Source organism: Solea senegalensis, linkage group LG9 (assembly GCF_019176455.1).
Source record: "Solea senegalensis isolate Sse05_10M linkage group LG9, IFAPA_SoseM_1, whole genome shotgun sequence".
In the NCBI taxonomy this organism is placed as follows: Eukaryota; Metazoa; Chordata; class Actinopteri; order Pleuronectiformes; family Soleidae; genus Solea; species Solea senegalensis.
The window spans coordinates 10,470,024-10,487,346 of record NC_058029.1 but is presented as its reverse complement, the minus strand read 5'-3'; the positions used below and the strand labels follow the sequence as shown (position 1 = coordinate 10,487,346).

At 38.4% G+C, this 17,323-nt stretch overlaps 1 protein-coding gene across 1 annotated transcript in view; it reads right to left on the bottom strand.

Annotated features, from left to right (window-relative positions):
* Positions 1–17,323, bottom strand: part of LOC122774683 (collagen alpha-1(XIV) chain-like) — a 119,553-nt gene that overhangs the window by 5,581 nt on the left and 96,649 nt on the right. Inside the window, exons 40-46 of the mRNA XM_044034158.1 lie at positions 12,935–12,988; positions 8,145–8,198; positions 7,946–8,017; positions 4,858–4,893; positions 2,886–2,952; positions 2,580–2,771; positions 609–686 (exon numbers count right to left, since the gene is read on the bottom strand). Coding sequence (XP_043890093.1) covers positions 609–686; positions 2,580–2,771; positions 2,886–2,952; positions 4,858–4,893; positions 7,946–8,017; positions 8,145–8,198; positions 12,935–12,988 — 553 coding nt within the window. The remainder of the gene's footprint in view (positions 1–608; positions 687–2,579; positions 2,772–2,885; positions 2,953–4,857; positions 4,894–7,945; positions 8,018–8,144; positions 8,199–12,934; positions 12,989–17,323) is intronic.

Sequence of the window (17,323 nt, the reverse complement as noted above, 5' to 3'; positions counted from 1 at the left end):
CAGGCAGGAGAAAGAACAAGAGTTCCAGGCTGAAATTTAGCCACAGGCTTCGGTTTTCTGTCTGCAGAGCAGTAAGCAGAAATACAAAATCGGAATGTTGAGGGGGAGTTTCATTTGCCAAGAACTAAAATTATCACACACACCCAAAAAATACACAGCAGATAAAGACAGACAGCGCTCCCTCTATACCATTGTCTCAGCAGAGATTTTCATTCTCATACACAGAAGTTTGTGCATTTTTTTTAAACAGTTATTAGATCAGAGAAAAGTTTGCAGTGAGTTTTGTCAGCTTGTTCTGTGCGTATTGATCGCACAACAGTAAACAGAAAAAAATCCCCAGCCCTGAGGGGGACACATTTTCATAACACAGATCTCAAACCCCACACAGCACAAAGAAAAATCAATACTGGGAATTATATACATCGTGCAAAACGTCTGCTTGCCTTTCTCGGTCAACAGAAAGTAAACCCAAAATAGATTATGTCTCTGTGCGCTTTAATTCCATTGTTTGAATATTTGAAAGGTTTGTTTCAGAGGGACCACAAAGAAATAACATTCCACATACAGTAGCTCTGTCAGGGTCACAGGCTGATCTGTGTGTATTTTACCTGGAGGTCCAGGTGGTCCTCGAGGTCCTTGATTCCCAATCCCTGGACTCCCCCGCTCTCCTTTCTCTCCTGGCAGACCTAGAAACAGGTACAGTTCGAAAAGATACACATTTATTCACATGTCATTTTGACAATTTTTTTTAAATTTTATTTTATTTTTGGCAAAATTAGTTTTGAGTTGGAGCCAGCAGACTATTGGTTATCCCACTGCTGAAGCTTAAAAATGTAACTCTGAGTTTTATTATGTTATAGCATGATTATCATATTTATATGAATATTATTGAAGCAACAAACTCCCTCAGATGTCCACTTATTTGTCATTAGTGGCTCAACCGACGCAACATTTTACCTTAAACTTCACATGGTTTGATTTACAAACAAGGCCAAATCATGAAACATGAACAAAACATGAGAAAAGTACAACATTGATGTCCATGATCCTTGTGATGACTCATTGGAATTAACTACACAACCTAACAGTATATAAAGTATTACTTTTAGTATTACCCATTAAAAAATGGGTTTGGTACATCAGCTGTGAACATTTAATACTAACATCATACACAGTGGATTTTTACATGATTTTATTTCTCTATAACTCTTTCATTGTATGTTGCGTTCATCACAGCTGGCTCCTGTGTGGTAAATCAGCAGAATATTTCTTCATCTTACTCTCATATGTAAAAAAAACCCCAAAAAAAACCACATTTGTCCTGCTGCTGTTTTAATCAGCAAAAGGGAGAATTAACAGCAGAGAGCAAACGTTTCAAATTATTTCAAGACAGAACTGTGTTACTTTGTGTGACACTAGATTCCCTTTGTACAGGACAGCATTTATACATTTTGTTAATTGAGAAAAAACATTTTGAATGGTCCTCACAACTTTAAGGGGCTTTTGATGGGTTAAGACTCAGATTTAGAGTTGAGGTAAGATTTAAATTAAAGCTCCAATGTATAACTTCTCACACTAAGACACTGGTTAAAAACAGACATGAACTGAGCTTCAACAGTGAGTCAGCGAATCAGGACTAGGGTTCCAAAATTCCGTGAATTTTCAAAATGGGAAACTTTACTTGGGAATTACTATGAATTTATGGGAATTGACTCAACCGATATTCAACTGTTTTAGCCAAGATTATGGTACAATATATTATTTATCAGCTACATTTGTCCCAAACATTAAAATCTGAAAGATTCCATTATATTCCCATAAAGTCCTGTTAATTCCCATGGAAAATTTCAAATTTTTCAAACTTCCCAGAATTTTGCAACCCTAGTCCTCACTAAGAATGTTGTACAAGACTGTGTGTGTATGATAATAAATGTTACAGGGGAGAATCAAAGGATTGAGGAGGACGATGTAACCACTGGATATTTCCTGACTGCTCTCAGTTTCCCTACATTCAGTGTGTGGTTCTTCAGTGTGGGTTGCATGTTTCAGTGATGATGACGGAGCCTCATAAAGGCTATTTCTGTTCAAAAGGCTCATGGCAAGGACAATGACCTCATGGATACTGGAGCTACTGTGTCTTTTTGGTTTGGACTGAACCTTGTAGGACCTGTGACCTTTACTGTGAGTCTGTCTGTCTGTAGGTGACCACAGAGTCCAAAAACCATGACATACTTTACAGCAAATGAGCAGCGACGCTGAAGCTCCAACTGTTCTTATCGCTGTAAAAAACTCAAACCTGATAATAAAAATGCATCTTTGCTTACATAAAATATTAGATTATTTAACAGAGAGACTACTCTCGGCAGCTGAATGTCTTTGTTGAACAGCAGGTTTATACACAATAACCATACAAATAAGTGGCTCTGGCTGTGGAGGAACCTTTTTATTTTGGGACATCAATTAATGTTGCTTGGCCTACTTTTGTATTCACGTTCGTCTTTATAAAAAAAACTGGTTCTTTCTCTACCCAAAATAGTTTATTCTGTTTATTACAGAGAAAATAAGATGTATGCGTTCACCTCTTTCTCCTGGTTGTCCACTCTGGCCATTGGTACCAGGGAAACCTGGTCTGCCAGGTGCGCCTTGCTCTCCCTGCAGTCCCGGAAGACCTCTCCTACCCGGCTCCCCTGGAGGTCCGGGAACTGTTCGGACTGATGCTGATGACTGGACGGGGATCTGGTTCAGTATGGAGTTATAGCGAGACAAATGGCCTGTGATAGAAGCATAGGTTTAGATCAATAAAACCTTTATATAAACATATATAAAAAAACAGGAGACACAAGTTAAAAATAGCCTGGTGCACATGATAAACAGTCATTACTCACTCTGGATGAGTTGTTCACACACTTGCCGTGCGATGGAACGGATCGCAGCTTGGGATTGCACATCACCCTGAGGAACAAACCACACACAACAGAGCTGTTAGGATGTGAAATTACACAACCGCACAGACGGAGGCTGATACCACTTTTCTATTTGAGCAACCACAGGAACATAAACTTCCAGACCACTGGGTGATGTATTGGTGGGTGAGTGTTTTATGGGTGTTTTAATGAGGATACTCCACCTTTACTTCCCACTCTGACGCCTCTTATAAATAAACTGGCCAAAACAGATAGTAACAATAAGCAAAAAACTATTTCACAGATACAGAATATAAATATTTCTATATAATATTTCTTTTTTATATATTGTATTGAACTGAACTGCTGCTGTCTGTATTTGACTGTGATAAGGCTCTTTCTTGTATCAGTTAGGTTGTATGGCACTGCACACTATGGTACATTAACTGCAGGAAAAGTAACCATACGTCTTTGTGTGCCTCTGCATTGATTAGACTGAGCACAGCCTTGAATGGGGTGGCACAGTGGTGCAGTAGCTAGAAACCTCACAGTGTCTGTTAAGTTTTTTTCCTCCAGGCCCTCCAACTCTGACCACATTGTGAATGTGAGTGTGTACGTCATCTCTGTGACAGAGAGGCGACACGTCAACCGGGACTGGGTCCACCAGCCCCCAAGAGTGAATTAACTTCCGTATGAAACACAGACGTGGTGATTCCATGACAGACTCGTACAGTATCTAGTGGAACTAAAGTAAGAAAAAAAGAATTGAACCGGTGCTGATAACCTGAAAGATTTCTAACATTTGGACTTTTCTGGATTTAAAGCACCATTGCATAACTTTTTTAGTGATTTGTGTTGTTGTTGATGTTATTATTCTGCCACATTATTTGTGTGCCGCACCCTTCATCTGAAACTGGGCTCTGTCAAGTAAAACTATCAGACCTGTGAGGGAGCATTTGTGCATACACAGCAGCAGCACAGGGATAAGAAGCTTTAGTACCGTCAAACTGCTTAACATCCTTTTTTTGCACAGTAGAATACACTTCTGTAACTTTTAGGGGACACTTATATGTGTTTTCAGTCATACTAGTGCAATATTGCCGTCTTGACATTGAAACAGATTGCTCCAGATTTATACACCACTACACTGTTGGTATTCAATGATTTGAATGTAACAGACATTTGCTTACATTGTTGTAAGTGTTCCTTAGATCATATTACCATGGATTAAAAAAAATAGACAGCTGTATAATGTCTTTTGTTGCACTACTGGCATTATTGGAAATGTAGTACCCAGTGTTTGTGGAGTTTGACTCATTCAAGAGACTGAGAGACACTAATTAGTAAGATTCAAAAAGTACAGTTGCTGAAAATGTGGTCAAAGTGGTATTTTTATTAACTACTATTTACCTTTGTTCAGTTATTACTACATAAAACAATGTGGGTCTTTGAGTATATGCACATTAGAAGAATCAAGCAAGCTTAAATTACATACAGTGTGGAAATCTGTCATATACAGTATTTATTTTTTCTGGGATGTTAATGTCAAACTTTGCACCAAAAATGAACTGCAGCAATGTACATTTGTCCCCAGAAGTTGATAAAATGTAGCAGAGACAGGAACTATTGGTCTCATTCATGTGTCTCTCTACTGCATCAGCAAAAGAAAAAAAAAAGGCTCTACAGCAAATTTGAACCATGAACACTGATTTGATTTGCTCTAAACAAGGTTGAGAGAGTGAAATAAAGTGAAAGTTTGTGCCAAAGACATACGAGGAACAATAAATGTGACTGGAGGGCCATTTAGTTTCTTCAAAACAAGGGTGTGGAGAATTAGTGAGAAATTTTCAGGAGATTTACTCAAGCAAAACAATAATACTTTCACAGCAAAAAGGACCAGTAAATCTTGATTTGCTCTAAACAGTGTTTCAGGTGTGTCAGTGGAATGACTTACTCTTTCTCCCTTATCACCTTTGGTACCAGCAGGACCCTGGAACATAAAAGCACAGGAGGAGAATAAACATTTGACTGGGATGTGTACTCATCTTTATTTCCCCCTCTCCTCTAATGCTCCCACCCTATTATTTACATTGTGCACATTCAAACACACCCTGTTTTTCTATGTATAATTAAATGCTCTTAAACTAACATGTGTCCATATAAGTTCTTTGTTGTAAAGACAAAGAACCTAAAGCTAGAATGGCTAAGCACCAACAAAGCAAACTGTCTCGTCAGTCCTTGGATTAAGTTCGCTTTCTGCTACTGCCGGAGCCAACACTGCAAAACATACAGACGAATATCTGATCACAACACACTCAAAAAAACTGCCAGGCTCATAAGCCAGTGAATGCATATCATAGTGTGATGCTATATAATCCAGAGGCAAATAAAAGCGTCATTTCCTGGCCACAGCACATTTGCTGAAATGATGATCAGTTTGATGGTGTTTCAGCTTTTGAAAAAAAAAAAGGGGGAACGTTTAGTATGTTTAGAGGGGACATGTCCTTGACCTTGCCTGTCAGTGTGTATGTACAACATATGTACACAGTAAATATGAAAGGCCATGTGTTTTGTGGCCTTTTACAGGTCCACGAACTCCCATGCCCCCTTCTATACCGTTACCAGGGTGTAGAGCTGGCACAGTGTTCCACAGCCAGGACAAAAACTGCATTACTCCTCTTGGATCCTCTGTCACAGCCAAAATATGGTCATACGACAGACAGCATCTCTCATATCAAAAATATAATCCCACAGTGTGCAATATCTCTGCTCAAAATGTTTTACAGTTCGTCCACAGAGGAATGTTTGTTTATGAGGACTTTCCTCTGTGGAATGGTAAAACAGTCAAACCAATTGTTGTTGTTTTCTAAATTTGTAACTGGCATATATAGGAGGCCAAGTCAAGGCCAAGTCAAGCAAAATAAATAAAAAATAACACACAGGTGGCTGAAACATTGGAGAGAACATTTATATACAACTGCATCACCAAGTAGTATGACAACCTGGTAAAGTCCGGCTCTAAATACACATGTTATTTTGGTCGAATGCTACAGTTTTATCTTATAATATATGTTCTAAAGTAACACGTGACACCTGATTCATCAAGACCGACGTGTTCCAGTTGACTAGACATTTTTAGACTTTACAAAGACCTGTATATACTATACACCAACAATATCACCTGCTCTGTTTTATATGGTTTCGTAAATGTTGCTCTTGACAGAGAGAGAATAACATTTCCAGATGTGTCATGTTTTTCCCTGAAAAAGAACAGCTTGGGTTCCATTTTGACGCCAGCACATCAGGTCAAGAATTTGATGGGGCTTGAAGTCCTGCTGTTTTGAATCTTTATTTGCTGTCATGCTGTCAGCAGAATACATCCACTGTCCTTGAACACATTTCTCAGTGCACTGTTGGTGTTTGTCCACCTTAACAAAAACCATTAAAAACAACTCTTACAAGGTCTCCTCGGGTCAGAAGGAATATGATGCAACAAATTGCTACATTTCCCTGTAGATTTAATTGGATGCTGTTTCTGATAAAAGAATTGTAGAGGGTAGAATGAGAACTGGATCATCAATTTCATGCTGAGGTGAAGTGTGAAACTAAAAATTTAAGGAGTTCTGGAGATTTAAACAGCATTTTTCTCTGTGGTGCATTCGCTGCATGTGCATACTTAGATATGAGGAATCTGTGTCTGTTGAAGACTTGAGAGATGAGGCAGATGTGATCTCTCACTGGTTTTGTGTGTGTGCGTGTGTTTGCAAGTGAGTGGGGGAGAGTGTCGGCAAGTGATTTATAACTCCCCTACTCTGAGCCAAACTTTGCTGTTGGCCTGCAGAGCTGACCTGAGTCTAGATTAGCTGTCACCAACATCACTGTATCATCTGTTCCTGTTAGCAGCACACAAGGTCTGGAATACAACATCTTCTCCATCCTTTTCTGGGATTGTCGTTGTGTCACTTGTACACCTCTCTTCTTCTTCTTCTTCTACTTCTTATTATTATCATTATTATTATTATTATCATTGTTAACAAATCATCACTCACTGTCGTTGTAGAAGTTAAGCCTAAACATTTTGCTCTTTAAATGATCATTTATTATTTCTTGAGAAGTAACCAGATCAGACAAATATAATCTGAATGGTTTATTGATAAATGTGTTTATATAGCGCTTTTCTAGTCTTGATGGCCACTTTAGACTACAATTTTTGACATTCACCCATTCATACAGTACACCTCCATCTGCCACTCATACCATAAGTAGAGTGGCAGATGAATGTGTCTGAATCAGAAAGCCCTGAGCCCAGCCACAAGAAACTCTTCAACCAACTTGGACCAAAGTCATGCCGAAGAGGTCCGGAGACTCTTCTGTGATTATTTTGAATTACAAAATAATTGATCAAAACTCCTGTTTCATTCCCTTTCACACACAGGTGTTGGCATCTTTCCCAGGGACACATTGTACATACATATGGACTAGCAAAGCTGGGAATCAAACCCTCGACCTTCCAGTTGAAAGACAACTCACTCAACCAATGACCCACTGTCAGTGTTTTGGATGTAAATGTTAGTTGTTCTCAGACTAACAGGCTGGTTCCCGTTCAGGAAAAAGGGAGATCAGAAAGTGGAACAAGACAAGGGGGAGAAAAATAAACACTCTGTTTCTTGTCTCTTGTCAGTTTTGGAAGTAAAGCACCCCTGTTATTTATATTTAAAACAAACTTGCACTGTACGGCAGCTGTTCTATTACTGTTCCCCGTAAGAGCAGGAAGGCATGATGGGAGGAAAAAAATCTAAAGAGGAGAAATCAGGGGAAAAAGAAGGAAGAGTAGTAAGAAGTGGAGAAGTCATGTCCGTTTGATTTGGATATATTTTTTGAGCCAATAAACTCTCCTAAATATTACACACTAGACAATTAATGCATTTCAGTCACAGTCACTTGCACATATTCCTGTTGTCTCTAAGAAATTATATATATATTAAATATACCCAAGATGCTTTCACATCAATCTAAATGTCAAAATAAAAATGTTTACTCACTGGAACTCCTTGATCCCCTTGGTGCCCTGCAGACCCACCTGGTCCAGGAGCTCCAGGTGCACCAGGGGCTCCCTGAAAGAAAGACACATAAGGGTTGACAGAGGCACAGATGCAGAGTAAAGATAACACAAAGCAGAATAATCTGTTAATCTGTGCAAGTGAGATGCCAAGAAAATGAGGCTGAGAACCAAAGACTCACAACAGGTCCACTGGGTCCTTGTCGTCCTTGTGGTCCATTATTTCCTGGAAGACCCTGAAAGCAGTAGTGTAATCAAATATTTGTATGAGCACTTTTATAATTGTGGGTTAAGGTTTTGTTTGTGTTTTGCACAAACTGTGTTCTAAGAAGCATGTGGAAATTCTGCTAAATCCCCACATCAAACCCACACTATCACTTATTGGAGTTCATTATTATATTCATTGATATCGATTGTATTATTTTCTCATACAATAAACGGAGATGATGATGCATTGGCTGCTTCCACTGATGACTGTTCGTCAGCTGCATTTAACCAAATGTTTTTACATTTTACATAAAATAAAAATCTACAGTACGCTTAAATTGCCTCACGGTGTCTAAAACCTTCTGTCACCCATTTAATGTCTTCTCCATGATGCTGTGGTTTTAGAAAAACATATGAAAAATAAATTGCAGCTTTCACTTCAGAGGCAAATTCTAGCCTATGCCAATTCTGTGGGCCAGTGTTTTTCTAAATGTATGGCATAGAACAGCATCACCATGTAGTATAAAATAACACAAATGTGGTTTTGGTATATCTGTATATTTATGGCCAATTCAAATTCAACAGACAGTTTGGAATCGGATTGCACTGGAAAACAGCTTAACCTGAGGTTCAGCTGATACTTTCATGTTAGCTTGGATGTCTGTGGTATATTGTGATCACACTTTGAGGCTGATGCCCTCACACTGAAGAGTGAACTAAGCCTAACCTAGATATTTATCCCAACCCAAACCTGTTACTTTTATAATATTGTTTTTTTATTATCTAAATGTGCCACCAATGGGTTTACATTGGAGTAATTTGAAAGTCTGCTGCGTCTCTTGGGATGAAGGTTCATAAACTGCAATCTGTGCTTTATTTTCTTAGTTATACTGGATGTGTGTGACAGTATGTCCTGAATATGCAGTTTCATTCAGTAATTGCAATTGCATTCAGTAGACAAAAGAGGGATGACATGCTGTATCTTCAAATGAGGGAAATGTTCCTGTAGTGTTACATCCTAAAGGTTTTTATAAACTCCCTGAGAACATAAATTATTTACCAATCCACAAAATCAGTATTCATTACATACTCGTATATCCATAAGCTTCTCTGCAAACCTCAGTCACATCAGAAAACTTTACAGTGAGTAAAGTCCCATAGTAAACACACTGGGCCAGAGAGGCCAGAGCTCTTACCAAGTCTCTCGGCATCACAAACCTTTACTGTAAAATCCTGTCTGACTCAGCATAAGCATGTCTGGAACAAATCCAGACATGCTTCATCGTCAAAAATCTTGAGATAACATTAAAGGTCACCAAATCCCAACTGTAAAGAAAACACGAGTCAGCCTGTTTTCATGCCGTAAAGACCAGTAAATCAAGCGAAAAGCACCAGTTATGGAAGTCTTTCAGAGACAAAGATATGGAGCATAATACAACATCTTATAACAAATAATAAACACACTCTGTGAATACTAACTTTATTTGAATCCAAAGTTGGTTAAACTTTTTCTGTTTGAGGTTCAAATGAGAAATTCAGCCTTGTTTCTGTTCTCACAGGAGTCAAGCTCATGAAAATGTATCACTGCTCTTACATTTTTGAAGCTGAGCAGCATCAGGTTTATGGTTTGACCTATACTCTAAGGATCTGGGGTGAGAGTAATATAATTCAGAGTTTTGTATGCATGGTGGAATTCCCACCAACATTGTGCAGAATCTCTCTCTCTCTGTCCAATCTCCATTAACAGTAGTAAACTTTATTTCTGTCAAACTTTCTTTGCAAATGGCTTTGGGGTGAGCTTGGAAGCCAAAGAACAAATGTGGAGAAAATAGTGCTCGGTCATGGAAAAACTATATACTACTGAATTAACAATCAGCAGGATATACATTTTTAAAAGCCTGGATCTGGATGAATACACCTTGTCAGTATGGACTTGAGCAACTTCCACAATGCAAGCATCTGTGACAAAATAAAGATTATTAGCCATCTTTGATCAATTTCACAGTGACAAAGACAAATTAAGTGGGAAAAGTCATTGTTGTTTCAACTGACTGGTGCTGTGCTATTGTTCTTTTGTAATCTGAGTCAATTGTATTGTTTTGTTTTGTATACACTAGTTTTGTTGTTGCTGTAGTAGTATTAGTAGTGTGTGTGTGTGTGTATGTGTACACCTCTGGAATAGAATTGATTTTTTTATCAGTAAATCAAATCTTTGTGTTCTCTTCCTATAAACCAGATGATACAGAAGAGTGCCTGAGAGAGAAATCTCAGACACTCTTCTGTAAAATCAAATCACCAGCACAAGAAGGAGCATAGATTTTTTTTTCAAAAGCTGCTTCTTGTTCATAATTACCATTTAACTGGATTTATTCTACTTCCTAGATCACTGTCAAGTGAATGGTAGAAACTGCTGTAGCACCGAAAACCTCTTATCAGCATTCCATATGTCCCTTCACTATTGCATACAGTGAAAGAAATATATATTTGAATGGCTTTCAGTATGACTACCCTGCATAGATGTATGACACTAAATCTGCTAGTTCCTTGTCTTTGGAAACTAAATTCTACAATAACACTCTCAAAACACACCTGTTGTGCGCTTTTAGCACTCTACAATAACTACAAATAAAATATTATTCAACGGATATGTAGCATCTTAAAGAAATATGACAAAACGACATCGCAGGTAAAATGACTCCGTAATGATTAATTTTACATGATAACACTCAACAATTACATGCCCTGCATGCTGTGACACAGTGTGGGCTGATACGTTGACAATGTGACTATGTATTCAGTTAAATACAGAATAAAGCTGAAGAAATTGTGACAAAAGCATTGAGCTGTAGTGCATTTTAAATTACAATTCAAAACAAATGTTGTTTTACTTGCAACTGTTGGACCCACTTTTCTTTCAGAACCACATTTACACCCATAGAGACTTCTTTGTACAGAAACACTCATCAAATGTCCAGCAAAGTGTGTGTGAAAAGGTTGTGTGGGAGTCGGAAAATGCAGAAACAAACTCACTCTATGTCTATAGCCATGCACCATTAATCATAAACCTTTAAACCCAATGATAAAAAGTGATGACTTTCTTTCCAAAGTCCAAAGCTATCATCGTGAGAAGACGCTCAAGCCAAAATACGTCGAGTATCCTGAAGGAAACCACATGACGAGCCTGAAAACTATGTATGACATCTTTTAAAACCCATCACTGAGGGGAGCATCTGGACTCCTGTCAGCGAATGCATGTGTAGAATCTTTTACCTCGCCAGGAGCCAGAAACCAGGAAGACAAAACTCTTCTCTCCACGTTCATGAAATGCATTTGGATAAAACCTTCTCTTTTTTGCTTGTCGATAGATTAACCTCCGCCTGTGTTCTCCTTTTCTTTTATTTACAGCCCGGCTGGGCCCGATTCCTCTGTCAGCATCAACTACAGCGAGCTGAAATCACACGGCATTTATGCCTGAGATCTCCATTGTTCATGTTGTACCGCTTTCAGTATTAAGGAGAAGCAGATGGACACAGCTTTACATTTAAAATGTGTATGCAGTTATTATAATATCTGAATGTACAGCACTTTGGTCAACCTTTTTTGACAACATTTAAATGGGCTTTATGAATGAATTGGAAGGAAGAAGAATGTGAATCTTAAAGATAAAATATGTAACATTGCATCATTAAATTATCGAAAAACAAAGAGACAAATGTTATTTAAGTTTGTAAATTGCCATAAATGCACAATCCTCTCTACTCAACAAACTGCAAAGACTCCTCAGTACAAAGCTGCGCATATTTCAAAATAAAAGCGTTGTTGAAAAAAGATGAATGGAAACAGGGAAACGAAACCAAAGAGTGCCTTTAACAGCCCTATCCAAGGGCTGGAGACAGAAGTGAGGGACAGAAAACATACTGGTTGTATCACCAATTCTTCCACTGGTGCACAAAGCATGCTGGGATGTAGTCGGCCACAAAGGATCCACCCTTCGCCGGGCAAACGTTGAAAACGGCAGCATTCATCAGTCACATTCGAAGGACTCGACAAATCAAATTGAAATGGGACAGCCTACGTTGCTGTGCAGTGATGCATTTTGACAACATCCAGTCAACAAATGCACACTCCAGAGGATCCAGCCCATGGATTGGGGCACAGTAGATGATGCTGAGATCCATCAGCTGGAGTCAGGTGTCACACTTTTTAAAAAAGCTGCTGTTTGTGTGTATTCAACTTAAAAAAAGCTGGAAAACAAAACAATTTGGGGAAAACAAGAGCTCCTAAATGCTGCTCCCTGATGTACGTTTAAATCAGGGTCTGTTTTTAGACATCCAAATGTGTTTCACATTAAACCCTAACCCTGTGTTTATTTAATACCTGGGAAATGTGCAGAAGTGCTACACAAAGTGCTGACCATAGTTTTAAAAGCCTCTTTGAAAGTTTGAGAAGCAACAATTGCAAAAATGTGCTTTTTTTCCAAAAGAAAGAAGGTTTTTATTTTCATTTTAAAACACCCTCTAAAAGTCATATTTCTCAGCAGAAAGATGATGCTACTATTATATTCATATGTTTGAGGGCAGATTGTTATGACCTTTTGCCTTTTTCTTTTTGTTTTACTTTCAAGATGTGTGTTGTTGTTTTTTTTTGTTTTTTACACCATTTACTCCCAAACAAAATGTTGTCTACATCTCTCAGAATATCTCCATTCACATATCAAATAGATAAATAAATCAGTGTATCACAAATAAATAAATAATTATCTCACCCTTGGTCCTGGTGGGCCATCACGTCCAGCTGAGCCTGGACCTCCAGGAACACCCTGACCAAAAGAAAGAAAAACATCTATGACAACATGAACCATTCTTTACATATAATTTAGACAGTAACTCATTATACTGCGTGAATCTTGTGTGAAAAGCTTACCTGTAGAAAATTATTTTTAAAAAAGTTGTTGTTAATCTGCCCGTATTAACAACAATTAACAGATGAACAAGGGATGCATTTAAAATAAGGTGTTATAATATGGTGTTTCCTATCTTGCTCAATGATGCTTTGGTAGCAGTGTCCATAAATTAGATTTGTACACAGAACCAGCTTCTAATGTCTAAATTAACATAAGTCTTTCTATCAGCAGGCTGCCCTGCTGCTCCATCTCCTGCACCATTTCCCCTTCATCCAGCTCTGTGCAGGTCAGTGCACACAGTCAATTCCAAAATACAGTCATGGATTAAGTGTTGAGGTGATTTATCTCAGCACTTCAGAATTAGTAGAGAGAGCGCATAAAACAGAGCAGTTAACAGTGTTAAAAGGTTCTACAAATTACAGGACGGGGTCACAAAGGACAGGCCTCGTATGATTAATGATGTGCTGTTGTTTAGACGTTGGCCGAAGTGTTGTCTCCCAAGACATTTGAAATAATCTCTCCTGACACTTTCACTTACACACATACACAGAGCAGGGAATTATGCCTCATCTGCTCAAAACACACACTGAGACTCTTAGGGATACAAAGAGAGCAAAGAAAATCCACTTGAACTGTTCATTGAAGTGAACAAATGTCTGCGAGTGTGACTGTACATAATGCATTCAAAAAATAGAAAAAACATTTTAAAACAGCCAGTGAAACAACCTTTACTTCTTTTAAAAGGAAAGATTTAAATTTAAGTGATAAGAGGGGAGCACTCTTTCACAAACTAAGGTTCTTTGCAATACATCAGATACCCGTTCATAAGGAGGAATTGACAGCAGTTTATCATACCACACTGATTAAGCCAAGCATGCAGGATTGAAAGGTGTGCGGCATAAAACATGATTCATTTTGTTTTTTGACCAGGCAGGAAGTTAACACCAAGAATATAGAGTCGCCTCAGCACCCTTTATAAAGCCGCATAATAGAGTTGTAGACTACTAGGTCAAGTGTATATTATTGGTGTGTTTGCTATTACTATATTAGCAGAAACACTGTAACTGTGACTCTGTATAAACGGATGAAAAATGATCAACAATAAAAATGAGAATCTGGCAATTAATGTGAAAGGCATTTGCACTATTAAAGCTATGGATTTTTTCATTTGTGTCATCATTTACCATTTTTTTATGATTACAGCTGTGTCATCAATAATTCATGATATATGAACTTACATAGGCTTCAAAGATATTTCACTGATACAGTAATAAACACTTAAAATGACTTTACAGCTGCATACACTTTGGTATTCTTTTGGATATATATCTTCGTACACTGATAAACCGAAAGAAAGTAAAAAAGTGAGGCACAAACTCACTACCCATATTCACCGTAGCTGCTTTTTCACTGTCAAATTGAAAGTGGGGTGAAAGGGGTGCTGATGACAAGGTTATGTTGTATTTACTGCAGCAACAAACAGAGAGGGGAGGGGAGCAGAGCAGTGAGCAAGAGAGGTAATTGATGATTTAGAGTTGTGATATTCTCTGTGGTCCCTCGTATATTACAACAGGGCCCTGGAAGCTACAATATTCCCCCACTGAGAGCACACACACACACACACACACATACACACACACACACACACACACACACACACACACACACACACCTTTGACAAAACGAATTACTACTCTGTAATATAGTGCAGCACAGGGTAGCACTGCTGGCTTTTATTAATAGGACTATGCAGTCAGAGAGAGAGAGTTGTAGCCGTTGGTGAGTTGGTTCAGAGACTAGTTCTTCGTCTTTCAACTGGTTACTAAGTTGAGTGTGTTACTTTTTTTTATTTGGTTTATTGCAAAAAAAGAGTATTCTACTCATATTTATGTTTATATAGTAAGTATACTTATAATATAAGTGCATAATCACTTTAAAATAAAAATGTTGCTGTTTTTGTAGCCTTAGAATAAGCCCATTGCCAGATAAACATACTCTTTATAGTACTAAAGAAAGGGATAATATTGCCCTCAACACTTTTTTGGCACATAGCAGAATTCTTCTAGCATTATAACCTCTCAGTCTGCCTGGTTAAAAGACGTGATGCTTTTCTTAAGCTTTGAAAAAATATTAAATATGCACTCAGGGGTTCCATGGATCATTTTATTAAGAAATCGCAACCTTTTATATTATATTTTAACAGTCTGTTGTCACCTGAATGAGACTCACCAGTTTGCTGTCTGTACTAATATTCCTTTGTGTATTCCTTGTTGGTCTAAATGACACTTTGGTTCGGTGTACAACAGAGCCTGTACAGCACTGTATTATTCACTAGTATGTAACAGCCCTCGTCACGTGATGTGCTCGGGAAAGAGTGGGGTGAGTGGAAGAGTTCTCCAACCTGAGAGAGATTTTTATTTAATGTATTTCATGATTCAACATAGTAAAAACAAATAGTTGATAAAGAACAGTCATCTTAAACCACCATTACCTCAGCCAGAAATAAAGTGTAATAAACACCTGCCCAAGCACTAAATATTACCCTCATTACCTTTTTTTCAGCATCACCCTCCAGCCACTAAAACATTATTTACCCTGCAGGAGCACCATATTGATGCACAGCACCATAGTGCAGTGCACAGTGAGGGCAGATCAATGCATTAGTTTAACATGATGAGTGATCAGCAGATGAGTGCAGGGACTGAAACCAGTTGTGCTTTGTGGTATGGAAAATAAATTAATTCTCTCCCTTATGGTCTCTGCATGAGCTGTCCCTCAAACTTTTACAGCGTCAGCGCTGACTGGAGACTCACGCTGCAGCTGAATTCTACTCCAATGTACTGTTTATTCACTCATCACTGTCGCAGTGGTCTCAATGGCTACGGCAGAAGAAAACACGTGGGCTGTCAAACCTTCACAGGGCCTATATAAAGACACGACAGGGAATGAAACTCTCTTAATGATAACATTAAGGCTTTCTCATTCTGCAGCGTTTAACCTCTAACCACTTGAAATATAGCACATAAAATAAATCATTAATTTGATGCCAGAAAAGGTCAAAGCAGGAGGGAGAGGTATCACTAACTAAAATAACAAAAAATATCTTCTGAACATCAAAGCATCAAATGAAACCCTGGTAAAGTGTAAAAAATATCGGAACCCATCTTTGCCAATAAAAGATACAAGGGAGACATTATTTTTCCAGCTCATAAGTTTGATGAAAGTGCGAGTCTTTAGAGGACAGAGCTGTACTCAGTCTATAACACGGAGATCTGCAGACTGAGGTTACGAGTGCACTGCATCATAATCTACTTCAACACAATGTGAAGGTGGGATGGAGCTGACAGAGCTTTTAGGTGATGTCGGCCCCCCACACTCAACACCCAACAAATAATTGTGGCAATCACTTTAAATGGACTCGGCTGAACAATATGTCTTGTGGCATCTGCCAGAAAGTAAGAAGTAGTAAGCTGAGGAGAATGTGCACACGGCATCAGGAAAGAGTGTCGTTTTCCTTCCACTTCAAAATGCACGGCGCGGCGCGACTTGGTTCGTTTTACTTCTTGGAACAGGGGTGTCATACTGGTGGCCCAGGGGCCACATGTGGCCCTCCAATCGATAATATGCGGCCCACCCACCACTGCACTGAGGCATCGCTGCCAGTGAGCTGATGGAATGTAGACAGAATATAAGACTAAATATATTTGCTAGCAATATTTTTATAATAGTTATAAGACATACGGTTGTAATTATTGCTTTATTAATGTATTACACTAACATTTAATTACATATATTTAAGTTGTTTTAATTACAATTAACCTTGTCATTATTTGCAAAATTTTTCATGGATTTCTCTGTTTTTTGTGCATCATTAATATGTTTTTTTATTGTGAAGTATACGTCATTTTATATCAAAACAAACACTTTTTTACTTTGCAATTCTGTCTAATATCATCATGAATATCTTATATTGTCCACCCACTACTGTATAGTTGTTTTCTTCCACTTTATTCCCCCTCTTGATCAGACTAGATGCTCATTGGCCCACAGGTCATTTGAGTTTGACACTCCTGTCTTAGAACCTCCTCAACGTGGGCGGTGTCATCATAGCACGGCTGCATGAAACTGCCCTGACTTTTTACACGGCGCACACACAAACTAGTGACTAGTAAAGCAGTTGTATTCGGTGTACTGAATGATCTGAAATACGGCAAAAGCGATCGCCACTTTCGGCAGTGCTATTACTAAATA